The sequence below is a fragment of the Megalobrama amblycephala genome, linkage group LG14 (assembly GCF_018812025.1).
Source record: "Megalobrama amblycephala isolate DHTTF-2021 linkage group LG14, ASM1881202v1, whole genome shotgun sequence".
Lineage (NCBI taxonomy): Eukaryota > Metazoa > Chordata > Actinopteri > Cypriniformes > Xenocyprididae > Megalobrama > Megalobrama amblycephala.
The window spans coordinates 36415413-36438938 of record NC_063057.1 but is presented as its reverse complement, the minus strand read 5'-3'; the positions used below and the strand labels follow the sequence as shown (position 1 = coordinate 36438938).

The 23526-nt window shown below is 38.7% G+C and overlaps 3 protein-coding genes across 5 annotated transcripts in view; all 3 read right to left on the bottom strand.

Moving 5' to 3' along the window:
- The window catches only part of nup210 (nucleoporin 210), a 73942-nt gene extending 68227 nt beyond the window's left edge, over positions 1 to 5715 (bottom strand). Inside the window, exons 1-4 of one of the 3 annotated variants that reach the window (XM_048155381.1) lie at positions 5632 to 5704; positions 5099 to 5149; positions 4159 to 4295; positions 675 to 806 (exon numbers count right to left, since the gene is read on the bottom strand). In XM_048155381.1, the coding sequence (XP_048011338.1) occupies positions 675 to 806; positions 4159 to 4295; positions 5099 to 5149; positions 5632 to 5654 (343 nt within the window). In that variant the 5' untranslated portion in view covers positions 5655 to 5704. Of the gene's footprint in view, positions 1 to 674; positions 807 to 4158; positions 4296 to 5098 lie in introns of all 3 variants that reach the window. The other 2 variants (XM_048155382.1, XM_048155380.1) reach the window with 2 other exon arrangements.
- Positions 5716 to 6085: 370 nt separating this feature from the next.
- On the bottom strand, positions 6086 to 7938 carry LOC125245029 (zinc-binding protein A33-like). Its single transcript, XM_048155458.1, has 2 exons — positions 7836 to 7938; positions 6086 to 7267 (listed from the first exon to the last, which is right to left on the bottom strand). The coding sequence occupies exons 1-2, from the start codon at positions 7924 to 7926 to the stop codon at positions 6939 to 6941; spliced, it is 420 nt and encodes a 139-aa protein (XP_048011415.1). The 5' UTR covers positions 7927 to 7938; the 3' UTR covers positions 6086 to 6938.
- A 1934-nt stretch (positions 7939 to 9872) lies between these two features.
- LOC125245027 (nuclear factor 7, ovary-like) lies at positions 9873 to 22468 on the bottom strand. Its single transcript, XM_048155456.1, has 3 exons — positions 21892 to 22468; positions 21650 to 21745; positions 9873 to 10168 (listed from the first exon to the last, which is right to left on the bottom strand). The coding sequence occupies exons 1-3, from the start codon at positions 22264 to 22266 to the stop codon at positions 10136 to 10138; spliced, it is 504 nt and encodes a 167-aa protein (XP_048011413.1). The 5' UTR covers positions 22267 to 22468; the 3' UTR covers positions 9873 to 10135.
- Positions 22469 to 23526: the final 1058 nt, after the last annotated feature.

The following is a 23526-nucleotide window of genomic DNA, read 5'->3' as shown; positions in this document are numbered from 1 at the left end:
GAAATTTAAAGCATAGAATCTGTGTATTCAAATCATTATATGTATAATATAAGTTACATTTACAAGCATTTTTTAAATTAATGAAGAGATCAGGACAAAATAAATGAGAATCATGTCAAAAACATTATGATACTATAAGCGTTTCACAATTAGTCTTAAATATTTATATAATTCTGATGTTAGACGTAATTGCATTGTTTCAGCTACTGTAGATTGCACCTTAATTTACATACAGAAAAAAAGAAAATCTTCAAATCTTGAATGGCTTGTTAGTTTTGTAATCGACTTGTTCACATCCTTAGCTTAAATTGGATGAATACAAATGATAACTAGATGCTTAAATATACAGCTTGGAAAGCTTGAGGTTTGGCCTGTGGAAAGAACTGTAAAATCTTAATTCCTCCAACAATATACAGCATTATAGATACAGATACAGCATTATTATAATGCACACTTGATTTAAATTGAAGTATTAATTTTTTTAAGTATAATTTTTTTCATTTGAAAATGAAACCGGAATGGTATAATGCAACAAAATTACTTCCTTTTAGATTTTAATTTACAATTACCTTAAAAAACAGACAAAATATTGTTTTTGCTTTGCGATGCAAGCTAAACAAAAACAAAACTGAGCAGAAGTGTATGTGCGTCATGTGAAGAGGTGCTCCACTCACCCTCTGAATCGAGTGCATGGATCTTCAGCTCCAGAGGAGAATCCTCCAGGTGAAGCTCTCGCGTGGTGGACTCTATCTGGATCTCACTGATAACATCCACTATAGCATCACAGCGCAGCACCTGTCCTGTCACTGAACACAGATCACAGCACACTGAGGAGGACTAAACTACAGCTATTTTCCACATAGACAACTTCTCTGAAACTACATTTGCTCTTATACATAAACTCTTATTTAGGCACTATAAATTGATATCAGGTCATTTCCATTCAGAGTAACCTGATCGGTATGTTGCCAATATTCCTTTCACCCAAAACATGCCTTAGATTAAAAACACATTATCCATCTTGCTGTCCTTTATAATGTGATGCAAATTTCACTGTTTACTAAACTTAAAGCAAAAAAAAAATTGCATATACTCGTCCATGAAACTCAAATATACTCTTGTCCGTGAAACTCAAAAGGTGATTTCTTTACATCTCAATATAATGAAAGTGAAGGAAAGTGAAGGGGACAGGCTCAAATGACAAAAGAGCACCATTAAAGTGGTCCGTACAACCAAAGACTATAGATATACAAAAGACTGTACACTCAGATTACTATAAATGAGAGAAAGTGCAACACGCAATCTGGTGGAATAAGTCCCGCCTTCTAAATAAAAGAGCCAATCGCCACTTGGTAAAGTCACTGCATCAGTGAAGCAGCCGCTAGAAGCCTGAAAAATGCATTTTTTTTGTCATGATTTGAGCATTTAGAAACAAAATTTGAGACCGTTGTCAAGATTTCACTGATGATTTCAAATATGGAATTTAATCATAAGCTTGGTAAACAGCTTTGAATTTTTTCAAAGAGAATTTTTGGATTCCCCATTCAAAGAGATAGGAGCTGCACTTGCATGACTGAAATAGCTGCCCGAGAGGCAAAGATGGTCGCCAAGTGAAATGAATTGCTTTAAAGGACTTTAAAAACTATTTCAAGTATATGGCAGCTTTGTGTGAGGACCGTAATTTAAGTTATTTTTCCTGAAAAATAACTTTTCCTTCCTTGTGAACAAATTGTTCTTTGAAGTTTTGGTGGATTCAGCTCACAAAACCATGGGGTGCGTTTCCGGAAAACATAATTTTATTTAAAGGGGTGGTTCAGTGGTTTTTTTCTAGGCTTGACTGTGTTTATGGGGCCGAGTTTAACATGTCTTAATGCTTCGCTTTTAAAAAAAACACACCATATTTTTCATATATTTTACCTTTGTTCTACACCGCTGTTTCCCTTCTCCTAAATACACTCTGTTGAGCTCCTGGTTCTATGAAGCCCCTCCCTCAGAAATACGCAATGGGCTCAGATTGGTTAGCTGGCCCTGTGTATTGTGATTCACTGTCCGGAATATGTTATCATGATTCACGTTGTCCGGAAACGCCACGCCCCTTACCATTACGGGCAAACGTCGCATGTGCTTTGGTCAAAGTCCAGTCTTTGCCTTGGTGGAAATGTAAATAATGGCGTCAATATTGCTGTATTAATTTGAGCCCGAATCAGACCCAGATAGCAGTAATGATGAAGAGGGGCAAGCAGAACCTCTGTAAGCATAGCTTTTAATGGACGTTTATGAATGTTAAGTATTTTTGTTTGTATTTGTGTCAAAGTGTTTAGATATGCTGTCACTTGTAAATGTTACTGCTGCCACACAGTGTTCTGATTAAAGCTTTACTGTAGCTGAATACATCTGTAGTAGCATTTTTGTAAAGGTATTGTTTAATTTATAGCATGAATGAGCATGTGGGTAAACACAACATAAAAGCCATAATGAAACAATGTTGTACACTGATAACAGAAATGCCAACAAGCACCAACAGAAGTTCGTTGGTGTGATTACATAGAAGTTTTGCTGGTGTTTGTAGGCGTTTGTTGGAGAAGTTTGAAATAGAATTTAACTAACTGGCGAGCGTAGCCAAACTGCGTTGGTCTTTGTTTGCGTCCCAGAAAATATATAACTTTATAAAAAAATAAAACATACAGGTTGAGGCCTATAAACAGCAGCTTCTGCTTTTAAAGTGGGAGATGCTCCATCTTTCAGTAATAGCCTTCGTGTAAATCCAGCATTGAACTCGTAAATTCTGGAAGCTGTCTTCCGTAAAATGTGCAGCACAGACAGCTAAATTAGCATTATAATTGTCAGGAACAGAATTAAATATAAACTTTAAACATTTTTTCCCAAAGTCCAGGGTCCCTAGGAAGAAGACTTGTATGTTCCTGGGGGCAGTGTTTATGTTAATTGCAGGGTTTATGATGTCACCAACCCGGGAAGAAGCTCGTTGTAGTCCAAACTGGTCGTTTTTGTAGGCATTAAACTGCCATAACTTTAAAAGACAATTTCTCCTTTTGCATTGAACTTTCAGCGCTGTAACTTTGCAGATACTGTTTATGCTCAAGCAACAACATTACACACTAACTAAAGTTAAAGTGAAATCGCAATGAACCACCCCTTTAAATATATAGGCCTATGCATTTAATCTATATACACTGCCCAGCCACAAAAACAACAACAAAAAAAAACAAAAAAACATGATCTTAAAACAAGATCTTGACCAAAAATTGATGCACCTCTTGATGGGAATAACATCACAACAAGAGGTGCATCAATTTTTGGTCAAGATCTTCTATAGACAATGCAAGAGGTGAGCACTCTGTAAAGTCTCCTCCAGCACATCCCAAAGACTTTCAGTGAATTTAAGGTCTGGACTCAGAGATGCCAATTCATACATGAAAATGATTCTTCAACCATTCTTTCACAATTTAAACCTGATGAATCTTGGCTTTGTAATCCTGGAAGACGGCCATGATGTGTCTTCCTACATGGTTGCTTAAGAAATGAAAAGCTACACAATCCATTAATTCGGGTTAGAAAGACGGGTGCCAAACATATAACATGCTAGAAACATAATAATCACTGCAATAATGATCCAGTCATTATTGCAGTAATTTGCCTATTTAAATCCAAACAGCAACTTTTCATTTGGTCAGGCAGTGTATTTTAGTGTGTCAACGACCATGTTACTACTGTTTCGTGAGACAGTCATGACTAGTTGGTTAGTTTATCCAATGATGCATCATACAATGGTAGTTAATCAGCGAGTTACATCATTGTACGGGAAATGCACCTGTGAAGGAGCTGCTCACAAATCAGACTGATCCAGTTCTGATGATCCGATAGCAGTGGATGATTATCAATAATTATTTAAATTTGGGTCACACAAAGTTATATTATCACTTTAGATGGCTTTAGATAGCACATTTGGACTACTTTTATGCATCCTTTCTGAAGCTCAAAAGCTCCAGTCTCAGGTCACTGTAATTGTGTTGGAGAGATGGGTTAATAGCTGATATAAGAGTGCATAGCACATTGTCTCTGTAAGTATAATAATATTACAAACTAAAAAGGAATTACAAAGCTACAGCACCAATAATAAAAACATTGGGTGGCACTCACAAATATCTTCAGCGAGTATGATGCTGGTGAGTCTGGATGGCTGAGTGGAGCGGGCCTGCAGAACGGCCCTATGTGAGCACTGACGCTCATCCACATCCACTGCTTCTATACTGGCCACCTCCGGCCTGTTGGACGACCTGTGGAGAGAACAATCGATTTCCTATTGGCATATACAATGCTCCAGAAAGTGACACAGGGTTCTAGAAATGTATGCATTTTGACAGGATCTTACAATGCACTCAGGGCATACATTGTACCAGTATCACTTGATCCGATATTAATGATAATCGGATATTAATAATGAACTGAGACTTCGGTAAAGTTGGTTTTATATTCGCACATTCGGACATCCGTATTCAATAGCCTTGTTAATCACACTACATTGGACATTCAGTGGACATTCACAAGTAAATATGCCATTAAAACAATACTTGCCTATTTTGATCGACTGTGAAAAATGTTGTAAGTTGACAATCGTTGGTTGTCAATATCATGTCGCTGCTTAAAATTCGCAAACATTAATTTATTGCACATTTATTGGAAAGTCTGAATTTATCAGAAGTCCGAATGTGCGAATATAAAACCAACTTTACCGAAGTTGAACTGAGGTGAGTGAGGTCGGTAGCTGGGCAATAAAAAAGAAAAAAAGAGTGCAATAAGAGTGTTAAAATAAAATGCAACTCTTGTCGTATGAAAAATAAAACATTTACTTAAAATATTTTCTAATCTACAAAGTACACAAATTTAAAAAGTAAAATGCAACTTAAAAAGCAACTATGGCAGTCAGAACAAACGCATCACACCCTCCCTCACAACAGCAGCACCACGTGTTTGAGCTTTCTGCATTCATCGTTACAGTAACAATGCATTTATTGTCACACATACATCAGTATTTCTTAACACCTTTACAAATATAGAGCTATACATTTAATGCACTTACCAGCGATAACATCCTTCAGTTGCTTCCAGTGTAAAATTGATTTTTGTGCTTCTGGCAAGAGGTAATAAAACTTTAGGTATATTGAGTTTGGCAGCGTTTGTCAAACTGCAGATGAATGCAGATATCAGAATGAAAAGCACCGCGAGAGAACGAATGTTCAGCATGATCACAGATTCACTATTCACCAAGATATTTCAAGTTAAGGTTATGAAACTGTTCGTAGTTAGATTGTGTGTGTGCCGGTTTCTCCAGTAGCTTCATGCAGAAGATCAACTTCCCGCCACATCCCTCAAACCACTGAACAAAATGTGACGGTAGTGATGTGCAGTGTATCATACTACAGAAGGCGCTCGATTTCAGAGTTCACGCCGTGCGAGCTGCACAGTCACTATAACCGGGACTGTTACTTTCATTATTGCTTCTCCCTAAACTCAATGGTTCAGATTTTCAGATAAGAACAAAAACGTAAATATTAAACATATAAGTCAGTAAAATAGGCAAAAACTTTAACGGAGCATACAAAAAAAGCATACTTTTTGAATGAACATAGCCGCATGGAAATACCCGCCGTAGGTTACTATTGAAGCAGAATGATGCATGCTGGGACTTGATCTCCGTCATTCTGAAACTGTGACGAGTTTCCTTAAAGGCACAGTGTAGTGATGCGCAGACGCAGTTTTATTCTGCCGTTTTGAAGTGGCTTTACATCGTTTCTTAACAAAAAATCCCGCCTGTGTTTCCTTATGAAAATGTAATTGATATATATGAAATGGAAATACAGACAGATTTTCAGACAAACTTATAGCCTAATGTTTTGTTTAATGTATTAACAGTTCAAGTAGCTAATAAGAAATGTTAAAGAATATGGAAGTAAAATAATGGCATGTTTTTGAAACAAAAAGCATCTTGAATTGCACTACTTGAAAAAAATATGCATTGCATTAACAATGCTTGTTTTTTAATGCATTGTATTTTCAGGGCTTGCATTTTTATGGGTTGAAATTCAACATGGTTGTATATTTAAGCTGTGAATATTTCAATTCAAAACAGCTCACACATTTGCATTGTTAAAAATTCAATGATCCATATTCACCTTTCAGATTTCACTTCCAAAATATTCCTTCTGTTTAAAAATACAACCTATAATATTCAGTAGGCAATTTTCTGTCCATTTTATTTCACGTCCTCAAATTTGCGTCCACAAATTCATTGGTTCAAATTTCAACATTTCACATCTGGGAACTGCAGAAAAAGCAGTAGAGTTGGTTTTACTGTCATGAAACCAACTGTAAAGTGTTCATGTAGGTTTCAGGTATGATGCACACCTTTTAGATTTTTGATATTGAATAAAATAAACTGTCAAGTCATATGTAAATATCGTTATATATTTCACTTAGCCTACTGTATGCTCATACACACAATATACCATAATTTAAAGCTCTATAGTGTTTGAAGAGAATGAATTGCAGTCTGTAAAGTGTTCATGTAGGTGTGATGCACAACTTTTAGAATGTTGATAATAAATATGAACTCATGCTGTAGTGAAAAATAGTAATATTTACACATGATTTGACAGTTTATTTTATTAAATATCAAAAATCTACCACATACCATAATTTTAGATTGTTGATATTAAAAGAAATATAAGCTCATGCAGTAGTAAAAAATTAGCAATATTTTTTATTTGCTTATTTTATTAAATATAAAAAATCTTAAAGGTGTGCATCATGCTTGACACCTACATGAGCACATTACAGTTTATGGCTGTTAGTCATTATCTTCAAATGATATTAAAGTTAGACGTGTACAACAATGTCGTATGTAACTTTAGAGACGGTCCCTAAATTTGCAAATATGGACCATCCAATGTCAAGCCAACTTTATGCCAGTATTTCACTGGGAAACACTCAGCTTTGAAGAAATTGTCTCCTTTTCTTTGGTAGGATGCTGTGATTATTCCGACAGTCCAAGCTGAATTGTTTCCCACCTCCACATCCCAGCTGTGTTTTCCTGATTTAAACCCTTCTGAACCCAAAACACAGCGAAATAAATCAAATCTCTCTGCATTATCAGGAAACGGTTGCCTGCTCTTGTTGAATGTCAGGCTGGTCAGATCATCAGACAGGATGAGTTGTGGACTTGCAGTGTTTGGGTCCAGAATCACTGGAGCTGATGAGAGGAAACAATCAGCAGCTGCTCTTATTCTGATATGAAGAGAACCATCAAGAGTGAACCATGAAAGAAATACTACATAGATGAACACAACTGAGATCTCTTTAATTTATTAAATATATATTTCAAATAAAATATTTCAGAATTAGGATGATTTAGTTTAATTTAGTTTACTTACTATAAATAAAGACAACTTCAAAAGACCTTAATGTTTAAAATATGCATATTTTCTGTTATGTACTAGTAATAATAAAATGTATATCTTCTAGTCAGTATGTTCTGCACATTAACACTCTGGTGTCAAGAGAAAATACTATTTAAACAAAAAATTGTTTTCTTTTATTTTTTTCTATGATGAGGAGTGTTATTTGCTTTTAGACTAACTGAACAAAACAGGTTTAAACCAGAAACCATGATTTTTTCTATTAGACCTATATAAAAACGCACTTAAATAAATGAGACAGTTGTTTCACTTTTTTTTCAGTTTACAAACCCTCTATCTAGCTTTGTGTCTATTTTTGTGGGATATCTCCAGTATTTACTGAACAGATCTTTAGTGACTCACTGTTTTGGACAATGTCTTGCATCTTCTTCCAGACTCTGAATGTCAGATTGCCCAAGTAATATGGTACATTAATCAAAGCTCCACAATGCATCTCTGGGTCAAGTCGAGTCTCGAGTCATTAAAAAAAAAAAAAAAAAAAAAAAAAAAAAATTATCATAATCAAATCCTAGTTTATCCTAGTTGTATTATATAGAAAAATGATATCTTTCTATAATCTGTTTTATTTGAAATTAAGGTCCTATGATGTAAGGGATAACGTACATCCAGTTTTTTGCTTTATAATGCATTACAATGTACAAAACAGTCGTCCTGGCAACATGAGTAGTCATTATCAGAAAATATCAAACTTCGGAATGTTTAAGAATGTCAATAGAAAACTCTACACATGCTGATTGTGATACGTTAAAATATGAGCTTTAAGTAATAAATGGATTAACATCTCTTTCTATCTCTCTTTCTTATGGCCACACATTAAGAAATAGAAAAGCTGCAAATAATACGAAGATTGATAAAATGTAGTGCTAGGTTTAAAGTCTAGATTTTTTTTGTGCATATTTTAACAGGCTGGCAATTCAAATGAGCCATGCAGCAACACCACAGTATAATAGCTAGTTGTGTGAGTTAATGTGACTAACCTTTGTGGATGCAATGTCTCATAAAATTTGATGATGTTGTTCCGGTGTCTTTAATTGTTTTCCCACATTCTGTGCATCTAGTCGATCTGACGTGATAATAAACCCAAACGAAAGAACATATGGTACGGTGGCTCCCGTCATGTTGCATGGGACTCTTATTATGACATTTCGGAGTTTATGCGCACAGACCATGGTCAAAACTGCTGTTCAGAACTCTATGGCTGACGTCACGGACACTACGTCCATATTTTTTTACAGTCTATGGCACAGACATATATAATCAAATTCTATGGCAAGAGTCCAATCTACCCCGACACGGAAGGAAATATATGTGACGCAGATATTATAAAACCATTTAAACACAACACAAATTCTTTATTTATTATATCAGTAGTTAAGGGTAAAAGACTTGAGTCATTTTTAAAATATTCCAGAGTCTTTTGTGCCGAGTCGAGTCAAGTCTGAAGTCATTTCAGGTCGAGTCCGAGTCCGAGTCTGAAGTCTGTTAAAATGCGACTCGAGTGCCTCTAACTCGAGTGCCCATCTCTGGGTTGAAGGTCAAAATTACAGTTTACAGCAATCCCAGACGAGAAATAATGGTCTTATCTAGAGAAACCATCGCTCATTTTCTAAAAAGTTTAAACCATAAATGCTCATCTTGAACTAGCTCGCTTCTTCTTCTCTATTTGAATTCCAGCAGTGTAGACACAGCTAAGGGTATTACTGCCATCCACAGGTCAAAGTTTGAACTAAATTGTCATATACAATATGCTAGTGCAAGTATATAACAATTAGTTCAAACTTTAACCTGTGGAGGGCAGAAATACACTTAGCAATGTCTACACTGCCGGAATTCAAATAGAGAAGAAGAGAGCTAGTTCAAGATGAGCATTTGTTGTTAAAACATGTTTTTTTGTTTTTGTTTTTTTAGAAAATGAGCGATGTGATCATGTAGAACATTTTGAAGCTGCATTGAAACTAATTTTGACCGTTTGGACTCCATTGAAGTCCACTATATGGAGAAAAATCCCGGAATGTTTTCATCAAAAACCTTAATTTCTTTTCGACTGAAGAAAGAAAGACATGAACATCTTGGATGACATGGGGGTGAGTAAATGATCAGGAAATTTTAATTTGAAAGTGAACTAATCCTTTAACACACAGAGATGACAGCATTTCCATGATATCCAAGTCCACGATTAACTGTCCCTTTTGAAAAAGAAGTGTATGGAAGTAAATTAATGGCAAATGTTTTTGAAATAAAAAGCTTGTTGAATTGCACTAACTGAAAAAAATATGCATTACATTAACTGTGCTTGCATTTAAATGCATTGTATTTTTAAGGCTTGCATTTTTATGGGCTGAAATTCAACATGGTCGTATATTTAAGCTATGAATATTTAAATTCAAAACATTTCACACACATTTTCATTATTAAAAATTCAGTAATTTATATTCACCTTTCAGATTTCACTTCCAAAATATTAATTCTGTTTAAAAATACAACCTATAATATTTAACTAGCAATTTTCGGTCCATTTTATTTCGTTTTACAAATTCGCTTCCACAAATTCAGTGGTTCAAATTCACCAGAAAATTCAACATTTCACATCCGGGAACTGCAGGAAGAACAGTAACGTACCAATGCATGATCGCCATCTGCTGTTAGTCGGCTTCACCAGCAGGTGCCGCTAGTGGCTGTTTATGAAGACCAAAGCAAAGGCTAGTAAGTCATCATTCATTCATAAAAACAGATTCACAGAAATAGAGCAAGTGGTAAGTGAATGTGTGATGATTATCAGGGCCAGTATAAATGCAGAAAAGCTGATAAAGACACAAAAGCTGCATTTATGTTTAATTCAGTGCCTTTACGGTTACTTTCCCTGTGTAGGCTACATGTAAGCAGCTTTCTTTCCAGTGAATGAGATTATAACGTTATTCCCCGATGCTGATGTACAGATCAAATGTTAAATCTGAGGTAGACATATATTTTTCTCTGTTGTTAAGTTTTCTTAACTTTATATTGCGGCGCTGTGTTGTAGTACTAGGGTTTCCCTCATACTTCATAGGATTCCCCTGCCATCAGAACATATAAAACGCTTAACATAGCTTAATGGACTAGTACAGTGATATAAAAGACCACACTCGCACCTTTTGTGATGTAAGTTATACTATATAGGCTCCAAGAAAGCAAATACAGGCATAAAGTTAGTTTGACGTTGAAGGTTTGATATTCGCAAATTTAGGGACCACGTTTCTACCTTAAATAGCATTTGAAGAGAATGACTTACAGTCACAAAACCAACTGTAAAGAGTTCATCTAGGTCTCAAGTCGAACAGTGATGCACCCTACTCTCTCTCACACACACATAAACACGTGAACTCACACAAAACGTCTCGGGTTACGTCTGTAACCCTGGTTCCCTGAATAAGGGAACGAGACGCTGCGTACCGCATTGGGAACGCCTCTGCGTGATTACGTCTTGAAGCACTCGTGAAATCAAACCAATAGTGTAGCGGGACGTCAGAGCGGGTGACGTCACGGACCAGGAAACTATAAAGCACCCCTGAGAACAAAGAACGGCAGCTTCTGTTATGGATGAAGCAGACTCTCACAGGCGTGCAGGGAGTATGGCTAAGCTACGCAGCGTCTCGTTCCCTTATTCAGGGAACCAGGGTTACGGACATAACCCGAGACGTTCCCTTTCATGGGAACATCGACGCTGCGTACCGCATTGGGAACGCTATCCCAACTAGGCCATAAGACCAAATGCCTGTTGTGTTATTATTTCAGGACGACAGGACTGAGGACCCTGGAGTGGAGCCCAAATCAAGGTTATAGAACCTAACAAAAGTAAGCTGAGAAGACCACCCAGCAGCATCACATATATCTTGGAGGGGAACCCCCGACATCAAAGCCTTTGAGGCAGCCATACCCCTGGTAGAATGTGCCCGGACAGCTAAAGGAGGGGGCTGTCCAGCCGATTTGTAAGCAAAAGAGATGGCCTCGACCACCCACTTACTCATTCTCTGCTTAGACGCAGGACCTCCCTTATTAGGAGAACCGTAACACACAAACAGTTGTTCAGTCTTTCGCCACAGGGCAGCTCTGTGGACATACGCGTCTAAAGCCCTCACCGGGCAGAGCAGATTTAGTTTTTCCTGATCCGGATTCGTAAAAGGTGGAGGACAGAAGGCCTGCAGCACAATAGGCCCTGGGACGTTTGTAGGGACCTTAGGAACATATCCAGGTCTAGGATGTAAAAAGGCTTTGACCATTCCAGGTGCAAAGTCCAAACATGAAGGAGCAACCGATAGTGCTTGTAAGTCCCCAATTCTCTTGAGGGATCTTATGGCCAGAAGAAATAAGGTTTTGAGAGTAAGGATCTTCTCAGATGCTTCCTCTAGAGGTTCAAAGGGAGCCCCAGCTAACCCTTCCAACACAATGGCTAAGTCCCAGGAAGGCATTTTTGTGCGTACAACAGGCCTCAGCCTCTGAGTACCACGGAGAAAACGTACAACTAAAGGGTTTCTACCAACAGAAAGACCTTCTATTTTTGCGTGATAAGCGGAAATAGCAGCAATATAAACCTTCAATGTAGAAGGAGTTAAACCATCCGAGAACTTCTCTTGGAGAAATTGCAGTACTTGACTGATAGAAGAGTGGAACGGATCCACTTGAGAGTGGCTACACCAAGTAGCAAACAGTTTCCACTTATACGCGTACAGTTTTCTCGTGGTTGGAGCGTGGTCTCTACAACCTCAGTTGAGAGACCCTCAGGGGCCAAGCCCACAGTTTCCATATTTCTGGGCGCGGGTGAACTATTGCACCGCCCAACTGAGACAGGAGGTCTTGTCTGATAGGAATCTCCATGGGGGAATCTTCTAAGAGGGATACTAGATCCGTGAACCATACTCGGGTCGGCCAGAACGGGGCTACCAATATTAGACAGACCCCGTCCTGGCGAACCCTCTCCAGAACTCCGGGGAGCAGATCAATCAGGGGAAATGCGTACAGACGCAGCCTCGGCCACGTCTGTACCATAGCATCCAACCCCAGAGGGGCTGGATGGGTCAGAGAAAACCACAACGGGCAGTGAGACGTCTCTTTCGAGGCAAATAGGTCGACTTGTGCACGACCGAACTTTTTCCATATCAGCTCCACCACTTCGGGATGGAGCCTCCATTCCCCGGGCCTCGGCCCCTGCCTCGACAGGATGTCTGCTCCCACATTTTGATGTCCCGGGATATAAGCTGCTCTCAGAGAGAGAAGCTTGCCCTGGGACCACAGGAGGATCTGATGAGCTAACTTGCACAATTGGCGAGACCTCAGACCCCCCTGATGGTTGATATAAGAGACCACCGACATGTTGTCTGACTGAACTAACACGTGATGGCCCCTCAGGTCTGGGAGGAAGTATTTGAGTGCTCGAAATACCGCCATCATCTCCAGCTGATTTATATGCCGAGATCGATGATGGTCCTCCCAAAGACCTTGAGCTGAGCGACCACTCATGATCGCTCCCCACCCTGTGAGAGAAGCATCCGTCGTTAGCATTTTGCGACGACAAGGAGCTCCCAGCACAAGACCTTGGGATAGAAACCAGGGCTTCTTCCACACCGCCAAAGCACGAAGGCATCGTCGCGTGACCTTGATTGTGCGAAAAGGATTTCCCCTCGGAGAAAACCCCCTGGTTCTGAGCCACCACTGTAGGGGTCTCATGTGCAGCAGGCCAAAAGGTATCACGTTGGATGCAGCTGCCATCAGACCCAACATTCTCTGAAATTGTTTCACAGTGAGTGACTGGCCTAACTTCACCCCTTTCACGGTTGAGAGAATGGAATTCACCCGAGCAGGGGACAAATGTGCCTGCATCGACGTGGAATCCCAAACTACCCCTAGGTAATTGGTAGTCTGAGCCAGTAAAAGCACACTTTTCTTGGCATTGAGTCTCAACCCTAACCTCTTCATATGGGACAGAACTACATCTCGATGTTGAACTGCCTGTTGCTCTGATTGAGCTAGAATCAACCAATCGTCGATATAATTCAGCACGCGGATGCCCTGGAGTCTCAGAGGAGCCAGCGCTGCATCCACGCACTTCGTGAAGGTGCGGGGTGAGAGGGATAGGCCAAACGGAAGAACCTTGTATTGGTAAGCTTCGCCCCCGAAAGCAAACCTGAGGAACTTCCAATGCGAAGGATGGATTGATACATGGAAGTACGTGTCTTTCAGATCTATTGTCACAAACCAGTCCTCGGACCTGATCTGTGTAGTGATCTGTTTGAGTGTTAGCATCTTGAACTTGAGCCTTTGCACTGAACGATTTAACATGCGTAAATCTAGAATAGGACGCAACCCTCCATCCTTCTTCGGAACTATGAAGTATCGGCTGTAAAACCCTGACTGTATGCTGGTGGGAGGAACTCTCTCTATAGCTCCCTTTTGCAAAAGTGTCATCACTTCTTGTTCCATGACCAGAGACTGCTGGGGGTCCACTATTGTAGCAAGGACCCCGTTGAACTGGGGCAGGCGAAACCCGAATTGTATTTTGTAACCCTTTTTTATCATTTGCAGCACCCATTGAGAAATATTGGGAAGACTTTTCCATTCTTCTAAATATTCTACTATGGGAGCCAGTCTCTCGAGGCTGGTCTCTGGTGTTTTTTGAGCACTTGGCTCGACGCCCTGAAGCGGCGCACCGGCAGGGAACAGTCGAATCAAGCGCTGACCGATCCTCCTCAGAGGATCGGGGGGGACTGCTGTGCCCCGAGACACACGAGGTGGCGGGGTTGACAGAATGGCCCCCTGAGGGCACCGAAGATGGGTCAACTTTATAGATTTTAATTTTTCTGGACCTTCTCCGGATGGGGCTGCCCTCGGAAGTCCTGGACCCCTCGTGTCAGGACTTTTTCGAAGCCTTCTTGGCAATAATAACAGTCGGCAGATCTGTTTTACCCCGGGAAGGCTTCACTTGTGCTGCCCTACCCGGTCCCCAAGATCTTTTCGGGGGAGCACGGGTGGCAACACTAAGTTTTTGCTGCGCTCTATGCGCAGATGAGGAGCTTGTAGATGCCTGAGGCTGCTCCCGCTCAGCAGCCTCAGCAGAGCGGCGAGGGAAAAACTTCTGAAAGGCCGCAGACTGACGTTTTGCCTCCTGGAACCTCTCGATGACCAATGTTACGGAGTCGCCAAAGAGGCCCTGAACAGAAACTGGCGCATCAAGGAGCACTGCTTTATCACGTTCTTTAATATCTGATAAATTCAGCCATAAATGCCTCTCCGTGGCCACCAGGGCTGCCATAGAACGGCCGATTGTTTTTGCCGTCTCCTTGGTGGCCCGGAGAGCTAAGTCAGTTGCCTTCCTTAATTCTTGAATACACTCAAAAGTCGCCTCACCACTCTGATCTATTTCCCCAGCAGGTCAGCTTGGTATGCCTGGAGGATCGACATAGTATGGAAACATGCTACCGCCTGACCCGCTGAGGTATAAGCCCTGCCCACCAACGCTGATGTTGTACGCAGGGGTCTGGTGGGCAAAGTCGGGGATTTTAACGACGATACTGACTAAGGCGAGAGATAGCTCGCGAGCGTCTCTTCAACCTGAGGCATCGCCGTATAACCGTGTTCTTTCCCTCCCATGATGTTACTATACAGAGACACCTCAGTGTGGAGATCTGGAAAGAACGGCAATCCCCGGGGCTGAGGTTGTGCTCGGGCGGGGAGAAAGCGATCATCTAATTTACTTTTAACTCGCGCTTCAGGTCTTTCTTCTGGCCATTCGATTTTTAATTTAGCCACCGCCTGAATCAACACCTTTAAAAGCTCCTCATATGCTGGAGATGCGGATGGCGGGTCCTCATCTCCAGCCCCGGAGCTCGCTACATCCATCTCTTCGGAGACAGATAAGCGAAGCTCCGGTGCCTCCGCTCTGGGGGAAGAAACCTCTACGCGTGCTTCCGCAGCCAAAGAAGAGGCAGCAGATCTGGCAGGTGAGGGTCGAGATAGGACAGGACCCGTCTCTAACCCCTCCACCAGATCCATTTGTGAACCCCAGGAGTGAAGTCTTCACTGTGCCTCGGCAGCAGCGGGACCCGCGCCCTGGGGAACACTCGCCGCGGCGTCCTCCTTTTTATCAAAGAACGCGCGGCGTGATCGGAGTACACGGAGCGTTAACTTCTCACAATGCACGCAGACAGATCCCTCGAGAGCTGCCTGTGCATGCTCCACTCCCATACAAGCAACACACATATCATGTGTATCCCCGCCCATGATGAAACGAGGGCAGGGAGGAGCACATTTAGTAAACTGTTGCTTATCTCTCTTTTCTTTTTCCGCCATAATAGTGTCTTTTGCAATATATATAAATAATACTGATATATATGCTTGGTGACTAAAATACTCTTGTCCTCGGACGAAGAGATATTTTGTTTGCTGTAGATAATGACAGACAACACTAAATAAGACACACAATACACAGAGCGCTTGCTGAAGACACAGAAGCTGGCGTTCTTTGTTCTCAGGGGTGCTTTATAGTTTCCTGGTCAGTGACGTCACCCGCTCTGACGTCCCGCTACACTATTGGTTGATTTCACGAGTGCTTCAAGACGTAATTACGCAGAGGCGTTCCCAATGCGGTACGCAGCGTCGATGTTCCCATGAAAGGGGATCTTGTAAAAAATGTGTAAAAAAAAAAGAAGAAAAGAAACACTTTACAGTTTTGTGACTGTGAATCATTCTCTTAAAATGCTATTGAAGGTAGAAACGTGAATTCCAATGTTGTCCCAGGTGAAAAAATACTATAGTAATTTATAGTAAATACTATAGTGTTTTTGAACCATACTATAGTAAATTGTAGTATACTGTATTTATTATAGTATTTAACAACACTTTGTAAATGAATGGTACAGCATACTGTAATATTAATTATAGTGAACTGATCAACTGTAATAAATACTGTGGTATACTTTAGTTTTTACTACAGTAAACTGTAGTATATTGTAGTATAATATATCCTATAGATTAAAGAAAACTTAGGACAGTATTGGGTAACGTAATTTGTTTATATTACTATAGTTGTTATATAACCACAGCAACTATAGAATTACCTATAGAATTACCATTGTGCTTAGTTGCACTGAATGTACATTTTAGTGTACTGCAGACCATAAAAGTATATTTTTAGTGTATTACTGCACTGTAAAAAATAATTTTTGGTTAAAAAAGTAAGTTACCTGGTTGCTTTAAAGTTCATTTAAATTAATACAGTGAGTTAATACAATGAAGGCGATTGGTTTAATCAACAGAGACTCAAAATATTATGTTATCTGAACCACATTAATTATCTAATTTATTAATTATCTTGTTGTGTTTTAAAGAAAAACACCTAATTTGATGTGTTGACCAGCACATGTAAAATACTTGATTATAATTTTAACTGAAGTGTGTTGTTTGATATTACATTTAAAGTTAATACATTTAAAATGTACTAAATTATCATCAAAATCATAAGTTTAATTATTCCAGTTGCTGTGAGAAAAGGCTATAAATGATCCGTCACCTGCAGCATCCTCACATAATATAGCACATAATATATAACCGGATGTGGAAGGCAGTTGGAGATAGTGGTGTTTTAGAGGTAAAAAATTATATAAATACTGTTCGGTTTCTCACACCAACCGATCGTTTCGTGTCTTAGGACATCAATGTGCCGTCACGAGCCGCAGGGTTTAATTTGGATTTGTCTGTCATGTTTTTTTTTTACTCTTATAGATGGAGTTCTCATTGACATGCATTATAAGGCTGACAGACGGCAACGGTTGGAGTTAAAAATCATCATTTGTGTTCTACTGAAGAAACAAAGTCACCTACATCTTGGATGCCCTGGGGGTAAGCAGATAAACATCAAATTTTCATTTTTGGTGAACTATCCCTTTAACAGATGTGACGTAAAGACGCAAAGATGAATGGCAGCATGCTCAAATTTCCTGCGGAAACCTACCAGTACCACTTGAATTAGAAAACTTTATTACAAGTTTACCGTTGTGAATCGGGCTAAGGTAAAGAGATAGTTTTGAACACTGGCTGGACATGTACTTGCTAAAAAATTGATTTTGGATAATTTTTAACCAAAAAAAGTTACGGACAGCAGCTTTAAATACATGGAATTTCAAAAGAACTTATATTTAAGTATATTTTAGTTTACCATAAATACTTGTCAGTACATTGCCAGTATGCTTTACCATATTTCATATTTAAGACAATAGAAGTAATTACTGTATGAAAGGACATATAAAGATGTACTTAAGTCCTAAGTGGGTCAAAAAAGCACTCTAAAGCTCAGCTATCTGCATTTAATGTAAATGTAAACTACAATATGTTTTTATTTAAAAATAATATGCAATTTAAAAAAGTGCCCAAAAATGTTACATCACTTCACACTTAAAGGATTAGTCCACTTTTAAATACACTTTTCCTGATAAATTTACTCACCCCCATGTCATCCAAGATGTTCATGTCTTTCTTTCGTCAGTCGAAAAGAAATGAAGGTTTTTGAGGAAAACATTCCAGGATTTTTCTCCTTACAATGGATTTCAATGGCTACCAACAGATTGAAGGTCAAAATTACAGTTTCAGTGCAGCTTCAAGGGCTTTAAACGATACCAGATGAGTAATAAGGGTCTTATCTAGCGAATCGATCGGTCATTTTCGGAAAAAAATACAACCGTTTATGCTTTATAAACAAAATATCACCTTGAACGTACTTTCCGCTTCCGCATTCTTCATAACGCTTACGCTGAATGTCCTATGCCTTCTCTATTCAAGTTACGGAAAAAAACGAAACTGGCTCCGCATTCGTTCCGTAAGTAGAATAGGGAAGGCGTAGAACATTCAGCGTAAGCGTTATGAAGAAGGCGGAAGCAGAAAGTACGTTCAAGGCGATATTTTGTTTATTCGCTAGATAAGACCCTTATTACTCATCTGGTATCGTTTAAAGCCCTTGAAGCTGCACTGAAACTGTAAATTTGACCTTCAACCTGTTGGTAGCCATTGAAATCCACTGTAAGGAGAATAATCCTGGAATGTTTTCCTCAAAAACCTTAATTTCTTTTCGACTGACGAAAGAAAGACATGAATATCTTGGATGACATGAGGGTGAGTAAATTTATCAGGAAAAGTGCATTTAAAAGTGGACTAATCCTTAAAGTATTTAAGTATATCATTACTGTAATAAGTACACCTTATAAAAGTATGCTAAATTGTACTTGATCTCACTTCATTTTACTTTTCTATGTACTTACATGAAAAAATTGTTAAGCACAATACATTGTCATGATGTTGTATTGCAAAACACTTGTACTGCTATTGAGGTGGTAAGGTTAGGACAGGTTTGGTGGTATGGGTGCGTTTAAGGGTGGGTTAAGGGGATAAGTACACAAGTGTTAGCCAGCGGCAGCACAGCTAAAGGTTTGTTTGAGCTGCGCTCTCTACTGTACAGACGTGAATTTGCATTTCCTTCATAAATGAGGCAAAAGTAACATAATGCATTAAGTGTTTGTACACAATAAGTGCACTGTATCAAATTAATTTAAATGTTAGTACATTAATTAGGAGATCATGTTAGACACTTAATCCCACATAGCAAACAGACTTGGCCCAAATGTGGCCTCATAATGGCACTGCTGGCGTGTTGCCGGCACTGGCATGCATCATGTCAGCCAACCGTGGGCCATGTGTGGCAATGATGGCACTGCATGCATGACGGCAGACAACATTTGGGCCGATTGTGGATGTGAGGTGTGTGGCCCAGATCAGTGTAGCGATTATGTGCCATACTCTGTGTACTGGACAATTGTAAGTATTTAGGCCTGCTATATTCAAGGCAAGATTTACCCCCCCTCTCTCCTCTCTCTGAAACAGATGTAATGATTTTAATAATTAATAATATTAATTGACTTATATATATGAGTCATTTGAAAAAAAATGTCCAGATTTAAAAATGATACAAACAAAATATGATAACAAAATAATATATTTTCCTAACAAGATAGTTATTATATATATATATATACACACGCACACACACACACATATATATATATATATATATATATATATATATATATATATATATATATATATATATATATATATTTCCCCTACATAACAGTTTATTTAAAATAAAGTTATAGTTACAACTGGGCGGTCAACTATTGTTTATTTTGGCGCGATCTCCACGGTAACAGCAGCTTTTCTGGTTGGTGGATGAGGTTCACGTGATGCGTCGGTTGAAATTTCTCCCACTGAAGGGTGAAGACGTCTGTCGGACAACCGCTGTTCTAGGTAAGTGAAGTTATGTTGTGTACGACCTAACATTAGATGTTATGTTATGTTAGATATTTTAAATCAATATTTGGCCTTTTGGAAAGAATTGAACTTAAAAATGTTTACAAAAAAGCCGCCAAATGCGGTTAAAACTCGCAGATTATTTTGGTTATTATGATTAATGAATTCCATCACTCGTAACAGCTATCTTTAAAAATAGAATAACAACCCATTTTTGGGGCTTTTTGAAATACATGAAACTCGGATGCCACTTAGTTCTTTATTGAAGTGAATTTTGCCTACAAGGTAGCTGATTCACTGCCCCTTGAACTTGAGAACCCAGATATGAGGATTGACGCGACCGGGGTGAGATAGACCGGCCTGCGGGATGTCCGAGGCGCGGTGCTTCCTGTCCAGTGTGCGGAACAATGTAGCCCACTGATGTTAAAAAATCACAGCAAAATCAGCAACAGTAATTGACTTTTTTTAACTGAAAGTGATTCAAAGGTTGTACAATCAGATTTAATTATATCTAAACCTAATCTCTGACTTTGATAATCAGGATAGGTCTATGTCTGATATTTTTGTTTTAGCTAGTAGACATTCTTAAAACAATAAGAAAGCAATTTGTTATTTCGTAAGCATTTGCATCAGTCATGTAGAATCAAATCTGGAATAATCATTGTGTCACATAAACAAAGACATGTTTTTGGTATTTGTAGGAGGTCATTGTTAGTTTACATTAACCTATGCAATAAGTAACTGTTTAAGACAGACCAGTACATTTTGAAATTAAATGCACTTTTTTTGAGGTGGAAATAAGATGTTATGCTTTGAATGCGTTACATTATCAGTACTTCAACAGTGCATTGGTTACTCTGTTTACACCACAGTTTCCATATCTCAACATTTTTAAGGTTTTTGTTTGCTAAAATGGTCTTATTTGTCATAATACTGTTGTCAAACTCTGACAAGCCAGTTAGTCATTCAATAGTGCCATATTATTGGCAATCATTTCCTGTAAAAAACACCAAAGCAACCTTATTTTTCATTTGTTACCTACATTTATTTACAGTAGATGGATGAATGTTTGTATATGTATTTATTAATTTTGTATTATTATTTTGTCTTTTAGCTGCTGTGAGGAAAAAATTGTCTGAAGACAGTCCTAAATAGGATCACGTTCTCCCTCACACATACAAACATTCTGATGTGTAAATTTGTTTGTAAAGTATTTTTTTTTTTAATTTGCTCTATATTTGTTGAGAGTAAAATTACATTATAATATCTTTACATTTCAGTGCTAGATTCATTCATATATTCATGAGGTGGTAATAAGATATGCTTTGATTGTACTAAATAAAATAGCCTTCACACAGTTACACAATTCTGAATGTGGTTATTATTATTATTATTATTGGCTTGTGCAATATTGTTAAATAAACTAATTTTGAGAATTGAATTTTCTTGTGACTCATTTGTTCACATGGTTTGGGTAAGATTAGGCTGGGTTATGGCTCATTTTTGGGGTTTCTGGTTAAAGGGTGGTGGTGATATGGTTAACATATGGCTGAGAATTGGTACCAATAATAAAACCTGTATTGGCCCACTTCAGGGCCAGTTAAGGGTTATTAACTGGCTGAGATTTGGGCCGGTTATGGCCCATGTGTGACCCCTGTCTTTAATCCAGTTCTGGGCCACTTCAGGGCCGTCATTCTTTGCGGTACTTGGGCCGAGGGAAACGTGATCGTGTGGCCCGGAGCTGGGCCAGAAAACATTTGCTATGTGGGATATAAAGTGAGACCATGCACCTTTTTTTCATAAGGTGTGTGTGTGTGCGTGTGTGTCTTTACCTTGATGTGCTGAACAGTTTTACTGCACTCTCCTTTCATTTCTTCTTTGCATTTAAGTTTCTCTTGTAAGGACTTCAGTGCTGTTTTAAGTTCCTCCTATAGAATTTAACAATTGAAAATATGTGAAAATCAGTGAGCTCATATATGTTACACATAGCGAGCACAATAGTGCAGAGAAATAGAAGCATACATAAATATTATTTGTTGCCCTACGCATATGAAAGAAGAAAAAATTGTCCTACCTTGTAAGATGGAACAACTTCGCTGATGGGTTGAAATGTGTGATTAGCATGTTTTTGTGAATCTCTGCACACTAAACACACAGGCTCTTTATCCTCCAGACAGAAAAGTTTGAGTTTCTCATTGTGAGAATAGCAGACTTTCTCAGATGAACTCTCGCTTCTCTCCTTCAGGAAAGACTCACATAAGTTATTTAAAGCAAGATTATAAGGCGGTTCCTGTTTTGAGGATCTTCTCCTGAAGACAGGACACTCCTGATTGTTCCTGGTTCTCCAGAATTGTTGAAGACACTCTTTACAGACACTGTGACTACACGGACAGAAGAACAGGAATCTTGAAGATTTCCAAGCACACGGGACAGGAAAGATCTTCCACATAGTGAATCCATTTGGACTGTTTGTAAAAGTTCAGACAATCAAAACTGTTTTTTCACTTTCTGAATGTTGGTTTCAAAAAATTCAAAAAAATCACCAAAGCTGTGCTGTCTGCTCTATTCTGAGTCCTTTCAGAAATAGTCCTTTCTTCAAAGTTTTTCTCTTCATTTCCTTATGATTTTGTCCAGGATTTGAGAAAGCAATAAGTGTGATATAAAAGAGAAACATAATATGACAGTTGCTTCCTGCTACGTGTGCAGAGAAGGTGGAGCTTCTGATGTCTGACATGGATTTACTGGCCAGGTGTGATTTATTATCATTTGGTTCTCATTTCTTTGGTATATTTAAACTTCTTTCAAAGGAAACCTGATGCAGGGAATGAAGAATTGAGACACATGCACACTTTAAACTAAAGTAGATACTAAATAATTTGAGAATTTTTTTTATACCAAGTTAGGATTTCCATATAATTTACATTCAGGGGAGACTGTTGTCAAACCTTTTTGTACTCCATATTTATTTTTGCAAATCAGTTTCTGTTCAGACACAAACCTTAAAGGGTTAGTTCACCCAAAAATGAAAATTATGTCATTAATGTCTCACCCTCGGAGGTCTTACGGGTTTGGAACGACATGAGGGTGAGTCATTAATTACATAATTTTCATTTTTGGGTGAACTAAACCTTTAATTAAAGTTTTGACTACCAAAAAAAAGAGAAGCTTTTTAACATGTCCTTCATTACTGTCCAACCATTGTTGGAAAGATATAGTGAACACGCACACCTTTGACCTTTGGTATGGGATAAGTTTTCATAGAAGGACTTGTAATAAATAGCATATATGGACCATGGTGTTTAAACCAAATTCAAACTGTAAAACAATAATAAAACATAAAACAATTGATGAAACAATAGAAATGTAAAGATATCAAATAATGTCTTATCCATTAAAAGATTGGAGATGGACCTGGGGAGCAGACAAGTGAAAGAGGCAATACATATACTGTATGACCCAAGGAGGTCTTAACTATACGTTAGCATTAAATGGTAGTTGCCCGGCTGGTGCAGGACCCTCTGGAAGCTTACCAAATATCAAATCATATTTTGGTTGTTAGTGTGTTCTGTCTGGTTGCTAGATTTTTGTAGCAAATTAGCTCAAAAAGGGAAATATGAATAATTAATCATAACTTGTTATACTCGTTTTATTTAACTAAATCACGAACACATAACTAAACTAACAGACACAAGCAAACACACAAATCACG